Here is a 19234-nt window from a genome sequence, read left to right as displayed (position 1 = left end):
ATGCAAATTGTAGCCTCTTTTTCCTATTTGTAGTGGAGATGAGTGGTACCCGGTGGGGGCTTCTGCTGTTGTAGCCCATCTGCCTCAAGGTTGTGCGTGTTGTGGCTTCACAAATGCTTTGCTGCATACCTCGGTTGTAACGACTGGTTATTTCAGTCAAAGTTGCTCTTCTATCAGCTTGAATCAGTCGGCCCATTCTCCTCTGACCTCTAGCATCAACAAGGCATTTTCGCCCACAGGACTGCTGCATACTGGATGTTTTTCCCTTTTCACACCATTCTTTGTAAACCCTAGAAATGGTTGTGCGTGAAAATCCCAGTAACTGAACTGATAAATACTCAGACCGGCCCGTCTGGCACCAACAACCATACAACGCTCAAAATTGCTTAAATCACCTTTCTTTCCCATTCTGACATTCAGTTTGGAGTTCAGGAGATTGTCATGACCAGGACCACACCCCTAAATACATTGAAGCAACTGCCATGTGATTGGTTGATTAGATAATTGCATTAATGAGAAATTGAACAGGTGTTCCTAATAATCCTTTAGGTGAGTGTATATATATAATTAAGAGACCACTGCAAAATAACAGTTTATCCGGTTTTACTATTCATAGGTGTGTTTGAGTAAAATTAACAGTTTTGTTTCATTCTGCACACACACAGACACACCGACACTCAGACACACACCTAATCGTGATTGCTTTTCTTTGCCAAAAAAGACTATGGAGGGACTGACCCTTAACTGCACAGCTTCCACGATGCAAAGAAACATCATCAATTGCCACATCAGATTGATCAGTTGTGCCTCTTCGGCCTTCAAAGATGATCTGAGAGCAAAGTAACAGCCAGAAGAAAATATTATAATAACTGACAGAATACAGGAACCACAACCACTTCACATTTTGTAAGACAAGTCTGAGGTATATTGAACCTTCCAAGATTCTAGGGTCATGGGCAAAAACAAGGCCAAGATCACATTTGTTATTCACCTTGAAAGGTCCAGTGGTCCTCAAATCCACCTGAGCCAGTTGCCAGGAGTCTCCCTGGTCATTTCTCTTCCACCACACTCCATTAGCTAAGTTGTCCTGGAGAATATAGACGTGTAGTCCCATGGTCTGAGCGGAGCCAGACATGTGGTACCAAAACTGAAGACACTGTGGACCAGGGTCAGAGCACTCTGCACTAAGAAGTCGAGCTGTATCCCCATTAGACACACCGTTGGCTTCGATGTACAGGTAGTGTCCACCTGGATCAACAGATTTTTGGTGAGATGAGATAAAATGTGCAATAGTGTCACATTACTTTCCTTTACAAGGCAGATCTTGTTCAAAGTAATCTTATTTGAAATGGTATAAGGGTGTATGTCTTGTGATTCAACTGTTCAGTATAGAGACGTTATAAGAATAATAAAGGGTAAACCCTAATGTAAAGTGAATTTTAGGGTCATTTCTTGACAATTAGTTTTTGTTTAGCAACTGAAGCATTAGAATGCTCAAAAAAGTAAACAATACCCTATTCAGTTGTTTAGTTAAGGATGAAAGTCCTGAGAACACTTACTTCCTGTTGTGTGATCAGCTGATGGCCCAGTCATCGCAGTGGGAGTGGACCCACTGTGTCTCGTCCAATCAAAAACATCTGTCAGTAGCTGGTCAAAACTGCAGAGGTCCCGCTCGAAATCGCAGTCAAGGTTGCAGACTGTACAGAGAAGCATCAAAGCATTTGTAAACATCTTCATAAGTTCGAAAGGCAGATTTTTTTTTTTTATGTACTAATTGAGCAAATATAGGACATTATTTAATGTAGTACTTGGGTGCGGGGCAACAGCTCCTCCTTCAACTGAAGGAAGGTTTGAAACTTCAGGTCTTGCAGTGGCCGGTGGTTCTGGTCTAAAGGTAGTGGGAACTGGTGGAGTGGTTGTTATGTCCACTGAGGGATCCAAGGCTTCTCTGTTTGGTCTGTTGGTATAATGAAGTCTAGGAGATTAAATCTTATTTTTAATATAATAACATACCTCTAACAGTAACACCAATCGTAATAGTGTTTCTGACCAAATGGCCTAAGGAGGGGGTGACCCTTACCTGCACATCTTCCACGATGCAGAGAAACATCATCAATTGCCACATCAGATTGATCCGTTGTGCCTCTGCGACCTTCAAAGATGATCTGAGAGCAGAGTAACAGCCAGAGGAATATATTATAATAGCTGACAGAAAACAGGTAAAGCAACCACTGAACCTTCTGTCAAAATAGTCTGAGGTAAATTGAACCTCCCTACATTTAAGTCCTGGGGGAAAAACAAGGCCAAGATCAAATTAGTTATTCACCTTGAAAGGTCCAGTTGTCTCTAAATCCACCTGAGCCAGTTGCCAGGAGTCTCCCTGGTCATTCCTCTTCCACCACACCCGGTTGGCTAAGTTGTCCTGGAGCAGGTAGACGTGTAGACCCATGGTCTGTGCTGATCCAGACATGTGGTACCAAAACTGAAGACACTGTGGACCAGGGTCAGAGCACTCTGTGCTAAGAAGTCGAGCTGTATCCCCATTAGACACACCATTGGCCTCGATGTACAGGTAGTGTCCACCTGGATCAACAGATTTTTGGTGAGATGAGATAAAATGTGTAATAGTGTCACATTACTTTCCTTTACAAGGCAGATCTTGTTCAAAGTAATCTTATTTGAAATGGTATAAGGGTGTATGTCTTGTGATTCAACTGTTCAGTATAGAGACGTTATAAGAATAATAAAGGCTAAACCCTAATGTAAAGTGAATTTTAGGGTCATTTCTTGACAATTAGTTTTTGTTTAGCAACTGAAGCATTAGAATGCTCAAAAAAGTAAACAATAACCATATTCAGTTGTTTAGTTTAGGATGAAAGTCCTGAGAACACTTACTTCCTGTTGTGTGATCAGCTGATGGCCCAGTCATCGCAGTGGGAGTGGACCCACTGTGTCTCGTCCAATCAAAAACATCTGTCAGTAGCTGGTCAAAACTGCAGAGGTCCCGCTCGAAATCGCAATCAAGGTTGCAGACTGTACAGGGAACAAGCAAATCATTTGCAAACATCTTCATGAGTTCAAAAGGCTTTTTTTTTGTTTTGGGAGGTACTAATTAAGCATTATAAACAATGAATTAATGTAGTACTTGGATGCTGGGCAACTGCTCCTTCTTCAGCTGAGCGAGGATTTGAAGCTTCAAGTCTTGCAGTGGTTGGTGGTCCTGGTCTAAAGGTGGTGGGAACTGGTGGAGGTGGAGTGGTTGTGATGTCCACGGAACTAATCAAATGTTTTTCTGTTTGGGCAGGTATATGGAAGTCTATGAGATCATATATGATTTCATATCATATATATATATATATATATATATATATATGTATACACTCACCTAAAGGATTATTAGGAACACCATACTAATACTGTGTTTGACCCCCTTTCGTCTTCAGAACTGCCTTAATTCTATGTGGCATTGATTCAACAATGTGCTGAAAGAATTCTTTAGAAATGTTGGCCCATATTGATAGGATAGCATCTTGCAGTTGATGGAGATTTGTGGGATGCACATCCAGGGTACGAAGATCCCGTTCCACCACATCCCAAAGATGCTCTATTGGGGTGAGATCTGGTGACTGTGGGGGCCATTTCAGTACAGTGAACTCATTGTCATGTTCAAGAAACCAATTTGAAATGATTCGACCTTTGTGACATGGTGCATTATCCTGCTGGAAGTAGCCATCAGAGGATGGGTACATGGTGGTCATAAAGGGATGGACATGGTCAGAAACAATGCTCAGGTAGGCCATGGCATTTTTAACGATGCCCAATTGGCACTAAGGGGCCTAAAGTGTGCCAAGAAAACATCCCCCACACCATTACACCACCACCGCCAGCCTGCACAGTGGTAACAAGGCATGATGGATCCATGTTCTCATTCTGTTTACGCCAAATTCTGACTCTACCATCTGAATGTCTCAACAGAAATCGAGACTCATCAGACCAGGCAACATTCTTCCAGTCTTCAACTGTCCAATTTGGTTGAGCTCATGCAAATTGTAGCCTCTTTTTCCTATTTGTAGTGGAGATGAGTGGTACCCGGTGGGGGCTTCTGCTGTTGTAGCCCATCTGCCTCAAGGTTGTGCGTGTTGTGGCTTCACAAATGCTTTGCTGCATACCTCGGTTGTAACGACTGGTTATTTCAGTCAAAGTTGCTCTTCTATCAGCTTGAATCAGTCGGCCCATTCTCCTCTGACCTCTAGCATCAACAAGGCATTTTCGCCCACAGGACTGCTGCATACTGGATGTTTTTCCCTTTTCACACCATTCTTTGTAAACCCTAGAAATGGTTGTGCGTGAAAATCCCAGTAACTGAACTGATAAATACTCAGACCGGCCCGTCTGGCACCAACAACCATACAACGCTCAAAATTGCTTAAATCACCTTTCTTTCCCATTCTGACATTCAGTTTGGAGTTCAGGAGATTGTCATGACCAGGACCACACCCCTAAATACATTGAAGCAACTGCCATGTGATTGGTTGATTAGATAATTGCATTAATGAGAAATTGAACAGGTGTTCCTAATAATCCTTTAGGTGAGTGTATATATATAATTAAGAGACCACTGCAAAATAACAGTTTCTCTGGTTTTACTATTCATAGGTGTGTTTGAGTAAAATTAACAGTTTTGTTTTATTCTGCACACACACAGACACACCGACACTCAGACACTCAGACACACACCTAATCGTGATTGCTTTTCTTTGCCAAAAAAGACTATGGAGGGACTGACCCTTAACTGCACAGCTTCCACGATGCAGAGAAACATCATCAATTGCCACATCAGATTGATCAGTTGTGCCTCTTCGGCCTTCAAAGATGATCTGAGAGCAAAGTAACAGCCAGAAGAAAATATTATAATAACTGACAGAATACAGGAACCACAACCACTTCACATTTTGTAAGACAAGTCTGAGGTATATTCTAGGGTCATGGGCAAAAACAAGGCCAAGATGACATTAGTTATTCACCTTGAAAAGTCCAGTTGTCTCTAAATCCACCAGAGCCAGTTGCCAGGAGTCTCCCTGGTCATTCCTCTTCCACCACACTCCGTCTGCGTAGCCGTTCTGGAGCAGGTAGACGTGTAGACCCATGGTCTGTGCTGAACCGGACATGTGGTACCAGAACTGAAGACACTGTGGACCAGGGTCAGAGCACTCTGCACTAAGAAGTCGAGCTGTATCCCCATTAAACACACTGTTGGCCTCGATGTACAGGTAGTGTCCACCTGGATCAACAGATAAAATCAAATGTGAGACAGGATCACATCACACTCCTTTAGAACTAAACATGGTTTTAATTGGGGTCAGGTCGAATTAAATTCATAAAAACTAGTTGAGATACTTAAGATGATAAATCTTATGATGTTTCACAAAGCTGGAATGTGTTGCAGATATTCATTGCAGATATTCATTCTTTGCTGACAGGTATTTCATGATGGTAATTTTGTGATAAAAAAATCTTGCCAAAAGTAAAAACTTAGTTTCTAACTTTCATCACATTTTATGAAATGACATGAAGGTAAAGCAGTTTGCAAAAAGGATTTACAAACTTGGAATTACTTTTGTAGTTGTATAAATGATTTGCATACTTGTAACTTACTTGATATTTGTAATCATGAAAATCATTAATAACAATTGCCAACGTAAAGAGTTTTGTCACAAACATTTCGCTAGAACTGTGACAAAATTATTTTCATTGTAAATCACATTCTGCGGTAGTACGTTTCACATTGTTTTCAACTGGAGATACCCATGAGGCCTGATTGGCAGGCCATAGCTTATTCTGACCAATGATCTGATTGCATCGTGCTCGCAACACGTTTTCACCTTTTAACCAATCTGAGTAGATTCGGTTCCAGAATCTTTTGTATTAGACTAGTTTGGGCCTATACCAGTTTAATACGGTTAACGTCATAACATGTATATTTTGCTCATCATTTAAAGGGTTTGCATTTGTTCGACACATTTGTTTACTCTGCTAGGGCAGTCATCACTGTTTGGCAAAAGGTTCCGATTTAATTTGTTTTTGTTTTCTTTACTAATAATTTCTGTTCCAAAGAGAACAGGGTACAGTTTCAGTATGAAAGATCTAATGCAAAATGGTAACTAACTATGTCCATTCCTATCTAATTACTATTTTTCCATTTTAGTAATGTAGAACGTTATAATTCCAATAACATTTATATTGTTTTCATTTAAATGTTTACATGATTTTCATTCATTTTTTTTTTACTTTTCAAATGCAATGTCACATTGAATGAAGAAGATAACGGGTTTGGTATAATATCAAAAACTGAGGTACGAGCAGACAGAAGAAGCCAACCATGCTGAGACCTGTTTTACCTCCACTGCATCACAGTGAGTTTAAACAATGTAGTACTTGGAACACTGCATGTTCCAGAATCTACTTGAAATGTGAAAACGTGACAGATTCACGACATTCACTAGCGGTATTTTAATGACAAAACTCTGTGTCCGTATTTAACATTGGCAAGTGTAATTAATGAGTTGCATGATTCCAAATATCAAGTTGGTTACAAGTATACAAATCTTTTTACAAATTTGCAAGACGTTTTTACAACTACAAAAGTAATTCCAAGTTTGCAAATGTATTTTACAAGTTTGCAAAACATTTTTACAAATAAAAAACGTATGTCGCTATTTTATCTTCATAGTGACACCATTACAATTTACAAACTCGATTCCAAAAAAGTTGGGACACTGTACAATTGTGAATAAAACCAGAATGCAATGATGTGGAAGATTCAAATTTCAATATTTTATTCAGAATACAACATAGACACTTCAAATGTTTAAACTGAGAAAATGTATCACTTTAAGGGAAAAATAAGTTGATTTTAAATTTCATGGCATCAACACATCTCAAAAAAGTTGGGACAAGGCCATGTTTACCACTGTGTGGCATCCCCTCTTCTTTTTATAACAGACTGCAAACGTCTGGGGACTGAGGAGACAAGTTGCTCAAGTTTATGAATAGGAATGTTGTCCCATTCTTGTCTAATACAGGCTTCTAGTTGCTCAACTGTCTTAGGTCTTCTTTGTCGCACCTTCCTCTTTATAATGTGCCAAATGTTTTCTATGGGTGAAAGATATGGACTGCAGGCTGGCCATTTCAGTACCCGCATCCTTCTTCTATGCAGCCATGACATTGTATTTGATGCAGTATGTGGTCTGGCATTGTCATGACCCTGAAAGTGACGACGTGTGGATGGGAGCATATGTTGTTCTAGAACTTGGATATAACTGTCAGCATTGATGGTGCCTTTCCAGATGTGTAGGTTGCCCATGCCACACGCACTCATGCAACCCCATACCATCAGAGATTCAGGCTTCTGAACTGAGCGCTGATAACAACTTGGGTTGTCCTTGTCCTCTTTAGTCCGGATAACATGGCGTCCCAGTTTTCCAAAATTAACTTCAGATTTTGATTCGTCTGACCATAGAACACTTTCCCACTTTGCCACAGTCCATTTTAAATGATCCTTGGCCCAGAGAAAACGCCTGCGTTTCTGGATCCTGTTTAGATACGGCTTCTCTTTTGACCTATAGAGTTTTAGCCGGCAACGGCGAATGGCACGGTGGATTGTGTTCACCGACAATGTTTTCTGGAAGTATTCCTGAGCCCATGTTGTGATTTCCATTACAGTATCAATCCTGTATGTGATGCAGTGCCGTCTGAGGGCCCGAAGATCCCGGGCATCCAGTATGGTTTTCCGGCCTTGACCCTGACGCACAGAGATTGTTCCAGATTCTCTGAATCTTTGGATGATATTATGCACTGTAGATGATGATAACTTCAAACTCTTTGCAATTTTTCTCTGAGAAACTCCTTTCTGATATTGCTCCACTATTTTTCACTGCAGCATTGGGGGAATTGGTGATCCTCTGCCCATCTTGACTTCTGAGAGACACTGCCACTCTGAGAGGCTCTTTTTATACCCAATCATGTTGCCGATTGACATAATAAGATGCAAATTGGTCCTCCAGTTGTTCCTTATCTGTACATTTAACTTTTCCGGCCTCTTATTGCTACCTGTCCCAATTTTTTTGGAATGTGTAGCTCTCATGAAATCCAAAATGAGCCAATATTTGGCATGACATTACATAATGTCTCACTTTCAACATTCGATATGTTATCTATATTCTATTGTGAATTAAATATACGTTTATGAGATTTGTAAATTATGTCCCAACTTTTTTGGAATCGGGTTTGTAAAAAAATCTCTCCTGCTGGTCTCATCTTGATCTAAAAGTTCAATCTTTAGTGTGCTACGTTACAACACATCCTTCTGAAACTAACTTGTGTTTTTGTCTTGTTATATATATTGTTTCATCTGAAGTAGGCTTTAGTGTGTAGGTGTTATGATGCAGCCATTCAGGTTAAAGGACTTGGAAGGGTAAATCCTAATAGTGAATTAATTCCAGGCTCAATGCCTGAGATTTTCCAGCTATAGCATCACAATTTCCAAGAAAGTCAAAGATAAACAGAACATATATAATTTCTTCACAAAAAGTTGTCTTACTTCCTGTTGTGTGGTCAGCTGATGGCCCAGTCATCACTGTTGGAGTGGAGCCACTGTGTCTCATCCAATCAAAAACGTCCGTCAGAAGCTGGTTAAAACCGCAGAGGTCCTGCTCAAAATTGCAATCAAGGTTGCAGACTGAAAGTGGAACATAGATAACATTTTTAAATGTCCACAGAGTCCAAAACGTTAACACATTTCTCAAAAATACAAATGTAAGCAATATAAGCACAGATGCTGTACCTGGATGTGGGGGAACTGCTCTTTTTTCTACTGAAAGAGGATTTGAAGTTTCCGGTTCTGAAGTGGTTGGTGCTTCTGGTCTAATGGTAATAGAAGCTGATGGAGGTGGAGTGGTGAAGATGTACACTGAAGGGTTCACAGGTTTCTCTGTGGGTGTTAATCAAATCTAGATTAGATTCAATTTTATTATCATTGAACATTACATGTACAGAACAAACGAAATGCAGTTAGCATCTAACCAGAAGTGCAAATAGAAGAGGGTAGAAAATGTACAAGTACAGTATTTACAAGTATTAAGTATATGTATATTACAAGTGGAACGTACAGATGTGCAATGAAGGCAAATGCAGTACAAATGGCAATACTAAATGTGCAATTAAGGCAAATAGGAGGGCAGAAAATTCAAGGAGTTGAAGAACCATACAAACGATAACATAATTATAACTCTCACCCCAAACGTGATTGTGTTGTTGACCAAAATGGACTAAGGAGGGAATGAACCATACCTGCACATCTTCCACGATGCAGAGAAACATCATCAATCGCCACGTCAGATTGATCCGTTGTGCCTCTGCGGCCTTCAAAGATGATCTGAGAGCAAAGTAATAGATGGAAAAATATTATAGTTGATGGCAAATGGATACAGAAAACCCTGCATATTTGGTGAAAATAGCCTACAGTAAACTGAACTCAAGGGCTCAACATTGCCTTGTCATCGCTCACTCACCTGGAAAGGTCCAGTTGTCTCTAAATCCACCTGAGCCAGTTGCCAGGAGTCTCCCTGGTCATTCCTCTTCCACCACACTCCGTCTGCGTAGCCGTTCTGGAGCAGGTAGATGTGTAGACCCATGGTCTGTGCTGAACCGGACATGTGGTACCAGAACTGAAGACACTGTGGACCAGGGTCAGAGCACTCTGCACTAAGAAGTCGAGCTGTATCCCCATTAGACACACTGTTGGCCTCGATGTACAGGTAGTGTCCACCTGGATCAACAGATAAAATCAAATGTGAGACAGGATCACATCACACTCCTTTAGAACTAAACATGGTTTTAATTGGGGTCAGGTCGAATGTAATTCATAAAAACTAGTTGAGATACTTAAGATGATAAATCTTATGATGTTTCACAAAGCTGGAATGTGTTGCAGATATTCATTAGACAATTTTTAGGTGAGGGATGAGATAAAATATGAGGTAGGATCACATTCCATTCCTTAAGCCAAGAGGCAGATTTGGATTAAAACACACACACTACTATTTTTATAAGTTTGGAGTTGCTTAGAAATGTCCTTGTTCTCGAAAGAAAAGCATTTTTTTGGGCCATTAAAATAACATCAAATTCATCAGAAATACTGTGTAATGTTTGTTTTAAGGTTGTAAATTACTACTGTAGCTAGTAAGAGCTGATTTTCAGTGGAATATCTACATAGGTGATTGTAATTGAACCCTAGAAAGCCAGCATCCCACGGTCACCCTTCACTGTTGACGTTGAGACTGGTGTTTTGTGTGTACTATTTATTGAAGCTACCAGTTGAGGACCTGTGAGGCATCAGTTTTTCAAACTAGACAATCTATTGTATTTGTGCCATTGGAACACAGGACTGATGGTAGCTAATCATAAAATGTCCAGCACTGTTTCCAGACTTAAACCTTATTGAGCTGGTTTGGATTGAACCGGGCAGAAGTGTGAAAAGCAAAGCAACCCACAAGTGCAACACATTTGTGGGAACTTCTGCAACAGTGTTGGGATGAGCTTTCTGAAAATTATTTGATTTCCATTGTAGAAAGAATGCCACGAGTGTGTTCGGCAATTGTATGTGCAAAAGGTGGCTAGTTTGACCATTCAAAAACTTTGAATATATTTGGTTAAGCAAAATGATTCCATTATTTCTTTTTTGTCTTTGATTAGAATACATAAACACATGAAAGCATTTGTGAGGGCAGGCACTGATGTTCGATGAGAAGACCTGTCTCGAAATTGCTGTTCCAATTCAACCCAAAGGTGTTCAATGGGGTTGAGGTCAGGGCTCTGTACAGACCATTCGATTCCCTCCGCACCAACCTTGTTGAACCATGTCTTGGACCCCACTTCCTGTACAGGGGCACAGTCATGTTGGAACAGGAAAGGACGTTCCCCAAACTATTGCCACGAAGTTGGAAGCACCCAATTGTCTAACATTTCTTTGTATTCTGTAGCATCAAGATGATCATCCAATGGAACTAAGGGGCCTAGCGGCCTACACGTCTACATTGTCATAATGCGCAATTGGAATTATAGATTAATAGATTAGGGGCTATTTTTTTATATTTTATTTTTGGTCAATTTGAGATCCGGGGTTAAGACCCAGGGCTATAGCCCCGGACGCCCAGGCCTAACGACTCCACTGGTTGCGGTAAAGGCTCTTATTATAAATCTGAAAATAGAATTATCTTGATGTTCGAGTTTAATTTATACAAATGTTTGGTTAAAGAATTTCGAGTTTGTGAAATGTGTTCAAACTTCATTGTACAAGCTTTTCAAAAATGTATTGCAAGCACATACTAAATGTACAAACTTGCGAAAATAGGCTAAGCACGTACCTAAATGCACTACAAGCTAGCAAAACGTAATTACTGATTTGAGCATCAGATTCGCGACTACGTCCTCAATTTACCACAAAGTTTGTGACACAAGTTCTAGGAGTTTTGACATGTTCAATATTCTATATCAGTCAGCATGTTTCCACTGCTCCAGAGTGCTATACATCAGTCCAGCCGACACTTGGCATTGCGCATGTTGATGTAAGGTCTGCATACAGCTGCTATGCCATGGAAACCCATTTCATGAAGCTCCCGACCCACAGTTTTTCTGCTGATGTTGCTTCCAGAGGCAGTTTGGAACTCTGTGGTGAGTGATGCAACAGATGATAAATTATTTTTATGCGCTTCAGCACTCGGCGACCCCGCTGTGTGAATCTGCGTGGTGTACTGCTTCGTGGCTGGGCTGTTGTGTCTCCTAGACGCTTCCACTTTACAAATATAGCACCCACAGTTGACCGGGGCAGATCTGGTGGGGCAACAATTTCACAAACTGACTTGTGGCAAGGTAGAATCCTGTGTCAGTGCCACGTTTTAAGTCACTGAGCCCACAAGTACAATTGTACTGCCAAAGTTTGTCAATGGAGATTTCATGGCTATGTGCTGGATTTCATGCACCTGTGAGAAATGGGTGTGGCAGAAACAACTGAACTAATAAATTAGTATGGGTGCCCACATGGCGCATGTGTGTTTGTGTGTGTGTATATACACTATAGATAGTGATGGCCATTCAAGGCTTCATTACCATTTTTCTAGCTGCAGGATATTATGCTAGCAGGGCTAACTCAGATTTTCTTTTTCTAAATGAAGCCATCATTGAAATATATAAGGTAATATAGTTACATCGGTTCAGACTTTAAACATAAAATGTACAGACTACATTGTTAACTATATTGCCTTATACATTTCAATTATGGCTTTTATTGTGATAAAGAACAACTGAGTGCTGCCAGCATAATATCCTGCTGTTAAAATATGGCTCAAATGGCTATAAATAACTTTAGATACATTATTTTCCACCTAAGCAGCAGTTAGCTAGGTATCCAAGAAGAAGGTTAGGTAGTTATTTTGCTTAAAAAAAGCAACTTTTGCTCATAATTTTCTGACAGGTCAGAAAGTGTACCATGTTACTGGTGGATGAAATTCATTAAACTTTAATTTGCTACAACATGTTGCTGCAGTGGCAACATTATTTCATTGAAAAGAGGCCCTGTTAGCAAGGAAATAGTCTCATCCAGTCTTCTTGATCGAAATACCCCATCTTTAGTAAACATTCTAAATCAAGCTAGTTTCATCTGAACTGAACTAGAAGAGTACTAAAGGTTAAAAGTTGAATCCAAATGGGAAACAACTTTAAGATTCTTTGCTCGAGTGTTGGAAACTTTGCAGCAAAAGTATTTTAATGTTCAACACACTCAAAGATAACTATCTGCCGTTGTTTGGGAGAAAGGTCCTCAGAACACTTACTTCCTGTTGTGTGGTCAGCTGATGGACCAGTAAAAGCAGTGGGGGTGGAGCCATTGTGTCTTGTCCAATCAAAAACATCCGTCAGAAGTTGAGTAAAACCGCAAAGGTCTAGCTTGAAATCACAATCAAGGTTGCAGACTGTACAGGGCAAATGGAAACATTTGTAAACATCTACATGTCCCAAATATTGAACATGTTTTTTCTAAAGTCCAATTGTATGCAATACAAGAAGGATGTTATATGTTACCTGAATTTGGGGTGACTGCTCCTCCCTCAAATGAGGGAGGAATTGAAGTTTCACTCATATCACTTTTTGAAGAACCTGTCAGAGGAAACAAAGCGTGTAAATAGTTTCTCATATTTCATCCAGGGATCAGATGCAGCATGTGTCCTTCTGATACTTACATGGTCCATGGTGGATGGAGATGTCATCAAATGCTACATCAGACCAATGGTTAGAGCCTCGGATAGCCTCCATGATGATCTGAAACAAAGAAATGTTCTGCTGGGTGAAAGTCCCAAATCACTCAAATTAGTTAACACTTGTAAAAACGTCTGTGATCTTTACCTACCCTGAATGAACCATCAATATTGACATCTACTTCTGCAGGAAACCATGTGGCGCCCTGGTTGTTGACTTCAGACCACAGCTTCTTGTTTGTCTCATGCTGGTCAAGCTGGTAGACATTGAGAGCCATTGCTGTGGCATGTCCGTACATGTGATACCAGAAGCGCAGGCAGTATTGCCCCGGTCCGATTTGGCAGCTGGGGCTCATCATACGGGCGGAGTCTCCACGGTACACACCGTCACCCTCGATGTACATGTAGGAGCCATCTGACCAACAAACACACAGACACTCTATATGACTGAAAGAATATTAGCTCTAAAATTACTATCCACAAAATCTACTATGTAGGCAGGTATATTTATACAGTATCCATAAGTAAGCTACAACCATGTATTAATGTGCATTCATAGAACAAGATGCAATCTCAGAAACACAAGATGATATGCATTTGAATAATGGTATGGGATCAGTGTGTGATGGTCAAGCCTTAGGCAAGTGACCAAAAGGTTGTTGTTTTGAATACTTATGGTACCCATGGTACACTCTTGATAATTGCATTTCCAATAAAAAAATGTACAGCATTGTGATTGTGTAACTTCTAACCTCCTGTGGTGTGGTCCTGCGTTGGCCCTGTGAACTTTGTGGGTGTTGGGCCTCTTTGTCTTGTCCAATCAAAACTGTCCTGAACAAGTTGTTCCCAACCACACTCGCTGTGGTCAAAATCGCAGTCTAGAGGACAAACTGTAGGAGGCAGAACAGTAGAAAACGCAATCCCTAAATCTGTCTTCAAGCAAAACTGAAATGTATTAATTTAATTAGCAAATACTTTTGTCATACGTTTTTTGTCAGGTGTAGTTACTGGAAGCATTGTAGTAGGGACAGGTGGACTATCTGTAAAGAATAACATTTATTACAACAGGAAGTCATTAGACAAGAATCAAATCACAGTCATAGTAGGGTCCATACTAGCACAGCTACACCTAAGCAGTAGGTCCATAACCAAATGTAAATCAGGCTGCAACCTAATCAGTTTTAAATGTAAATTGTCTCTAAACCCAATTCATCAGCATTGTCATTATTACAAAAACCATGAACACATTCTCTTACTCACCACAGGCAGTGTTGTTCCACCAGGGAGGCATGGTCACATCGGCCACCTGGCAGGCAGCCACGTAGGACCTCAGAGAGTCACACATCACATGCATGTCTCCGCCAGAAGCACAGTGGTCAGATATACAGCTGTCTATGTAGAGACTGGGATGGACAAAATAGTGGCAGGGTTTGAAAGCTTCACTCAGCAGCTTGGAACACTCCTTGTTGCCCTGGTCGTCCAAATCTGAGTCACAAGGTCCGGGTGCAGGAGGGTTGGCAACACAACTACAAGAGTGGAGAGGATTTATGTGGTGGTATGAATGACCGTATACAGTATGTAACCATTATCGATCAAAATACTCAAACCACTCACTGATTGTCCTCTGGACTGTCCACCCTCCAGCTGTTGGCAAACACGACCACATTGCTCTCGGGTTTGGTGCTGTTGGGGGTCAGGAAGTCATCTGATTGGTCATCAGAGTAGGTACCACAGAGACCACATACCTCGCCTTCATAGCGCTCATCCAGCTGCAGGAAGAGCCTGCTCTGGTCATCCAGCAGCATCCGCAGGCCAAAGGACGTTTCCATTACAGTGTATTGCTTGTTTTTGTAGAGTTTTACCTCACCGTATGTGCCGTTAACTTCAACAGGAAGATGCTGCCAAACATGGTTCACCTGCAGTGGAGAGTAGCAAAGGTAATGCAGAATGAGGGAAAGTAGAGCCTAATAAAATAGATGACAGTTGAACTGAAGTGAATTAAGGACATATATGTAGTACCCGTTTCCCCCCGGTCCAACGCCACTGTCCAGTTCCACACAGTTGTCACTGACTAGTATATTCAGTTCACTGCAGGATTTCTCAAATACATTATCCTTCATTATTAGCGATTGTTTGGCACCATTTTTTGTTAATAGGACGTTTGTTCAGGAGTACATTTACTAAATCTGAGAGATCTAAAAAATGTCAGGAAATATCTTCTTTTAAACCTATTTTTTATTTTATTATTTTATTCTGGCATGAGTGACCTGCATTTGCACCATTAGCCACACTGCTTGTATTCCACAGACTCTACTCAGTAACTAAGTTTGTAACTCTAAATGTTCCTGAATTCATTGGTAAATATCGCCTGGTGTAAAAGTCACGGCCAAAGATTTTGTTAAAACGGTTCAGGTACAACATACATTCTCCCGAACCTTTTAAATCAAACATTAAATCCACACGCCTTCTGCAATATAATATATTAATTCACATCACACTGTTTCCACTGACCTCTGGATGTAATCAAAATGTAAGAATTTTTATGCTTACAGTCGTGTTGTGGCTCTCCAACATAACATGCAAGCCATTGGTCTCCAGAATGACTGCGCCCAGCTTGGAACTGCTTTTGTTGCTAGGGTTCCAGTTCTGTCCTGTCACTGTGAACTGGACAGGTGTGTTTCCGCCACATGTCTTGACCAGGATGTAGCTGCAGCCCCCCTGGAATGTGTATGCCTTGCCATCAAAAGTGATGTAGTGGGGGTCTCCGTGGATACGGCACATGACAGGGCTGGAGGGAAAGCAACCTTTGACCCCCCCTTTGTCCTTGCACACTTCGCCGGCTGCGCAGGAGAAAGCTGAACACTGGAGTCTACCCCCGCCCATACACTGGCACAGACGATCGCACTCACCTTCAACAAACGTCACACCACTCTAGAGGGTAAAAGAAAATACATGGATCAACGCCAATTTCTGGTTGTCTGTTGATGTATTCCTCTCTACCTCAAGCCTTTCCGTACCTCATAATGCTCTCCATTTACCCAGCAGCCACAGTTCTCAGCATCAACACACCTCCCCCCGCTAAGCTTGAAGCCAGGGTCACAATCACACCTCTCCAGACAGCTCCCACAGGCACCTTGGGTGTCCATGCTGGAGCAGACCTCAGGGCAACCTTCTGCACAGGCATTGTAATGGCTGTTCCCAACACACTTCAGGGCTGGGGAATGCAAAGAGAGCTGATGAGTCAAAAATCAACAACCTCTTCGTCATCCACAATATGGTTTGTTTTAAACAGCATCAACATTACCATCATTCAAGTGTCTCCAACTTCACCAGTTAATAATCAAACTTTTTTTCTACAACAGAAGGTATTTAAAAGAGGATCTATGAAACCTACGGCAGATAGTAGAGTTCCTCCAGGATGGTACCAGCACCCCAGCTTTGCGGCACATATCAGCGTAGGACTCCAGGGCCTCACAAAGCACTTTAGTGTCACCAACTGCTCCACACATCTCCACTATACAGCTACGAAAGTAGCTCTCTGCTCCCAAAACAGACTGGCAGCCGGCGAAGGGCCCATGTCTGGAGACCAGAGAACCACAGTAGAGCTCGCTTGCATACTCTGCCTCCTTGTTTGGGGAACACATTTGGGCGACAGTGGTCGAGTCACAGCTCTTCCCGCCCTGCCAGCTCTGGCCCAATGGGACAGCAATGGTGGTGTTGGAACCATCAGGTGTGAGGTAGTCATCATCTCTCAGATAATTAAAGTTCCCGCAAATGCCGCAGACTTTACCAGAGTATGATGGAGGAATGGTGACACGGACAGAACCGAATATGTCATAGGATATGAAAAGGTTAGTCTCCAAGATGATGGAAGTGACACTGGATCGGATGTTGATGGTGCCACTGTTGAGGCTAAGGGGGAGTTCCCTCCAAATGCCATTAACCTTAAAAAAGGATACAGATGATGTTACCTGATTGACTGTAGTACTTCTTTGCTGTCTGCACTGTAATCTACCGTAGCATATAGTCAGTATTTACAGGATCGATTCAATTCTGAAAAAATATGTTACAAAATAGGAGCCTATTGTAATATTTTATGGTTAAAATCGAATAGATTTTTGTGCTGTATGTGCAATTCCCACTAATTGCCTATGTAGAATGGAAACCCACTACAGCCTGAGAGAGAAGTATTGGTTTACATTTCATTGTTTTATTTTCTCTATGTTGTTGAAAAAAATGTAGAATGATTATTGATTATAATTTACAGCTACAATTCAAACTCTAGACACTGGATTTGTATTCATCAAGACAATCCACCAATCCCCATTGTGGCTTAGGTTGAAAATGGTACTAGGAAAATTGTATTGGAATTTTTAGCCACTAAACTCAAAACACTCTGCTGGAACGATTTCATTGTAATTGGGAACCAGGAATTGTGGGAAAGACTTGCAAGATGATTGAAGAGAAAATACAGTGTTGAAGTGATTCATGAATACATTGATTCACATATTTTGTAATGAAATGTTTCTGGTTGGGAGGGACGTACAACCCTGTTTCCAAAAAAGTTTGAACGCTGCATAAAGTGCAAATAAAAACAGAATGAAATGATGTGCCAATCATGTATCCCTATATTTAACTGAAAATAGTACAAAGACATGCTATTTTTGGAAAAATACTTGCCCATTTTGTATTTGATGCAAGCAACACATTTCAAACTAGTTGGGTAAGGGGCCTGTTTACCACTGTGTTGCATCTCCTCTTCTTTTAACAATACTCTGTAAGTTTGAGAACTGAGGAGACCAATTGCTGTAGTTTTGAAAGTGAAGTGTATTCCCACTGCTGCCTGAAATAGGATTTCAGCACTCAACAGTCTCCTTTATCATTTTTCATTTCATGAATTGAAAATGTTTTCAATGGGTGAATGTTTTCAATGGGTGATAGGTCTGGACTTCAGGCATTACTGACTCAAATGAACGAAATTAGTAGAAAAATCTAAATTTTTTACTGAAGGACTCGACAAAATCTGAGCTTCCCATCATTAGTTTTCACAGATAATGGTTTTCGGAATTGTTCCTGAGCCCATGCAATGATGTCCACTACAGAATCGTGTGTCTGTTTTTAATACAGTGCTGCCTGACGGCCCAAAGATCACAGCCAGCCAATATAGGTTTTCGGCCTTGTCCCTGACATACATATTCTCTGGATTCTCAGAATCTTTTAAGGATATTGTGTAATCATGAGTGAGCAGGCTAAACATCTTTTATTTCTTATGGGATTCATACTTCTTTCTGTCGGTTAACAGAATGGCACAATCATAAAACAAAACATGGCAACAAAGAAAAAAATTAAATGACCCCTGTTCAAAAGTCTGCATACCCTTAGTTCTTAATATTGTGTATTACCCCCTTTAGCATCAACGACAGAGTGCAGTCTTTTGTAATAGTTGTCAAATTCTTGCAGGTAGTATAGCTACCCATTCGTCTTGGCAAAATGCCTCCAGGTCATGCAAAGTCTTTGATTGTCATGAACCGCAGGTTGGAGATCTCCCGAGAGTGGCTCGATGATATTAAGGTCAGGAGACTGTGATGGCCACTCCATAACCTTTTCCTGCTGTAAACACTGCAGGGTCAACTTGGCCTTGTGCTTAGGGTCATTGTCATGCCGGAAAGTCCAAGAGAATCCCATGCGCAGCTTTTGTGTAGAATAATGCAAATTGTCTGCCAGTATTTTTCTGATAACATGCTGCATTCATCTTGCCATCAATTTTCACAAGATTCCCTGTGTCTTTAGAGCTCACACACCCCCAAAACATCAGTGAACCGCCACCATGCTTCACAGTGGGGATGTTATTCTGTTCACTATAGGCCTTGTTGATCCCTCTCCAAACATAGCGCTTATGGTTGTGACCATAAAGCATATTTTGCTCT

The 19234-nt window shown here is 41.0% G+C and overlaps 1 protein-coding gene across 4 annotated transcripts in view; it reads right to left on the bottom strand.

The window, feature by feature from the left end:
• Positions 1-19234, bottom strand: part of wu:fb63a08 (MAM and LDL-receptor class A domain-containing protein 1) — a 50110-nt gene that overhangs the window by 26714 nt on the left and 4162 nt on the right. For all 4 annotated transcript variants that reach the window (XM_034290933.1, XM_034290930.1, XM_034290931.1 and 1 more), the window contains exons 4-24: positions 16702-17251; positions 16325-16521; positions 15858-16238; positions 14922-15223; positions 14568-14833; positions 14294-14347; positions 14060-14197; positions 13460-13722; positions 13293-13371; positions 13135-13209; positions 12888-13025; positions 9570-9826; positions 9349-9433; positions 8843-8989; positions 8600-8737; positions 5025-5281; positions 4787-4877; positions 3146-3292; positions 2896-3033; positions 2327-2583; positions 739-829 (exon numbers count right to left, since the gene is read on the bottom strand). In XM_034290933.1, coding sequence (XP_034146824.1) covers positions 739-829; positions 2327-2583; positions 2896-3033; positions 3146-3292; positions 4787-4877; positions 5025-5281; positions 8600-8737; positions 8843-8989; positions 9349-9433; positions 9570-9826; positions 12888-13025; positions 13135-13209; positions 13293-13371; positions 13460-13722; positions 14060-14197; positions 14294-14347; positions 14568-14833; positions 14922-15223; positions 15858-16238; positions 16325-16521; positions 16702-17251 — 4051 coding nt within the window. The remainder of the gene's footprint in view (positions 1-738; positions 830-2326; positions 2584-2895; positions 3034-3145; positions 3293-4786; positions 4878-5024; positions 5282-8599; positions 8738-8842; positions 8990-9348; positions 9434-9569; positions 9827-12887; positions 13026-13134; positions 13210-13292; positions 13372-13459; positions 13723-14059; positions 14198-14293; positions 14348-14567; positions 14834-14921; positions 15224-15857; positions 16239-16324; positions 16522-16701; positions 17252-19234) is intronic.

Source organism: Esox lucius, chromosome 3, assembly GCF_011004845.1.
Source record: "Esox lucius isolate fEsoLuc1 chromosome 3, fEsoLuc1.pri, whole genome shotgun sequence".
Classification (NCBI taxonomy): domain Eukaryota; kingdom Metazoa; phylum Chordata; class Actinopteri; order Esociformes; family Esocidae; genus Esox; species Esox lucius.
The sequence above is the reverse complement of the archived record's forward strand: the minus strand, read 5'-3'. Positions and strand labels throughout refer to the sequence as shown.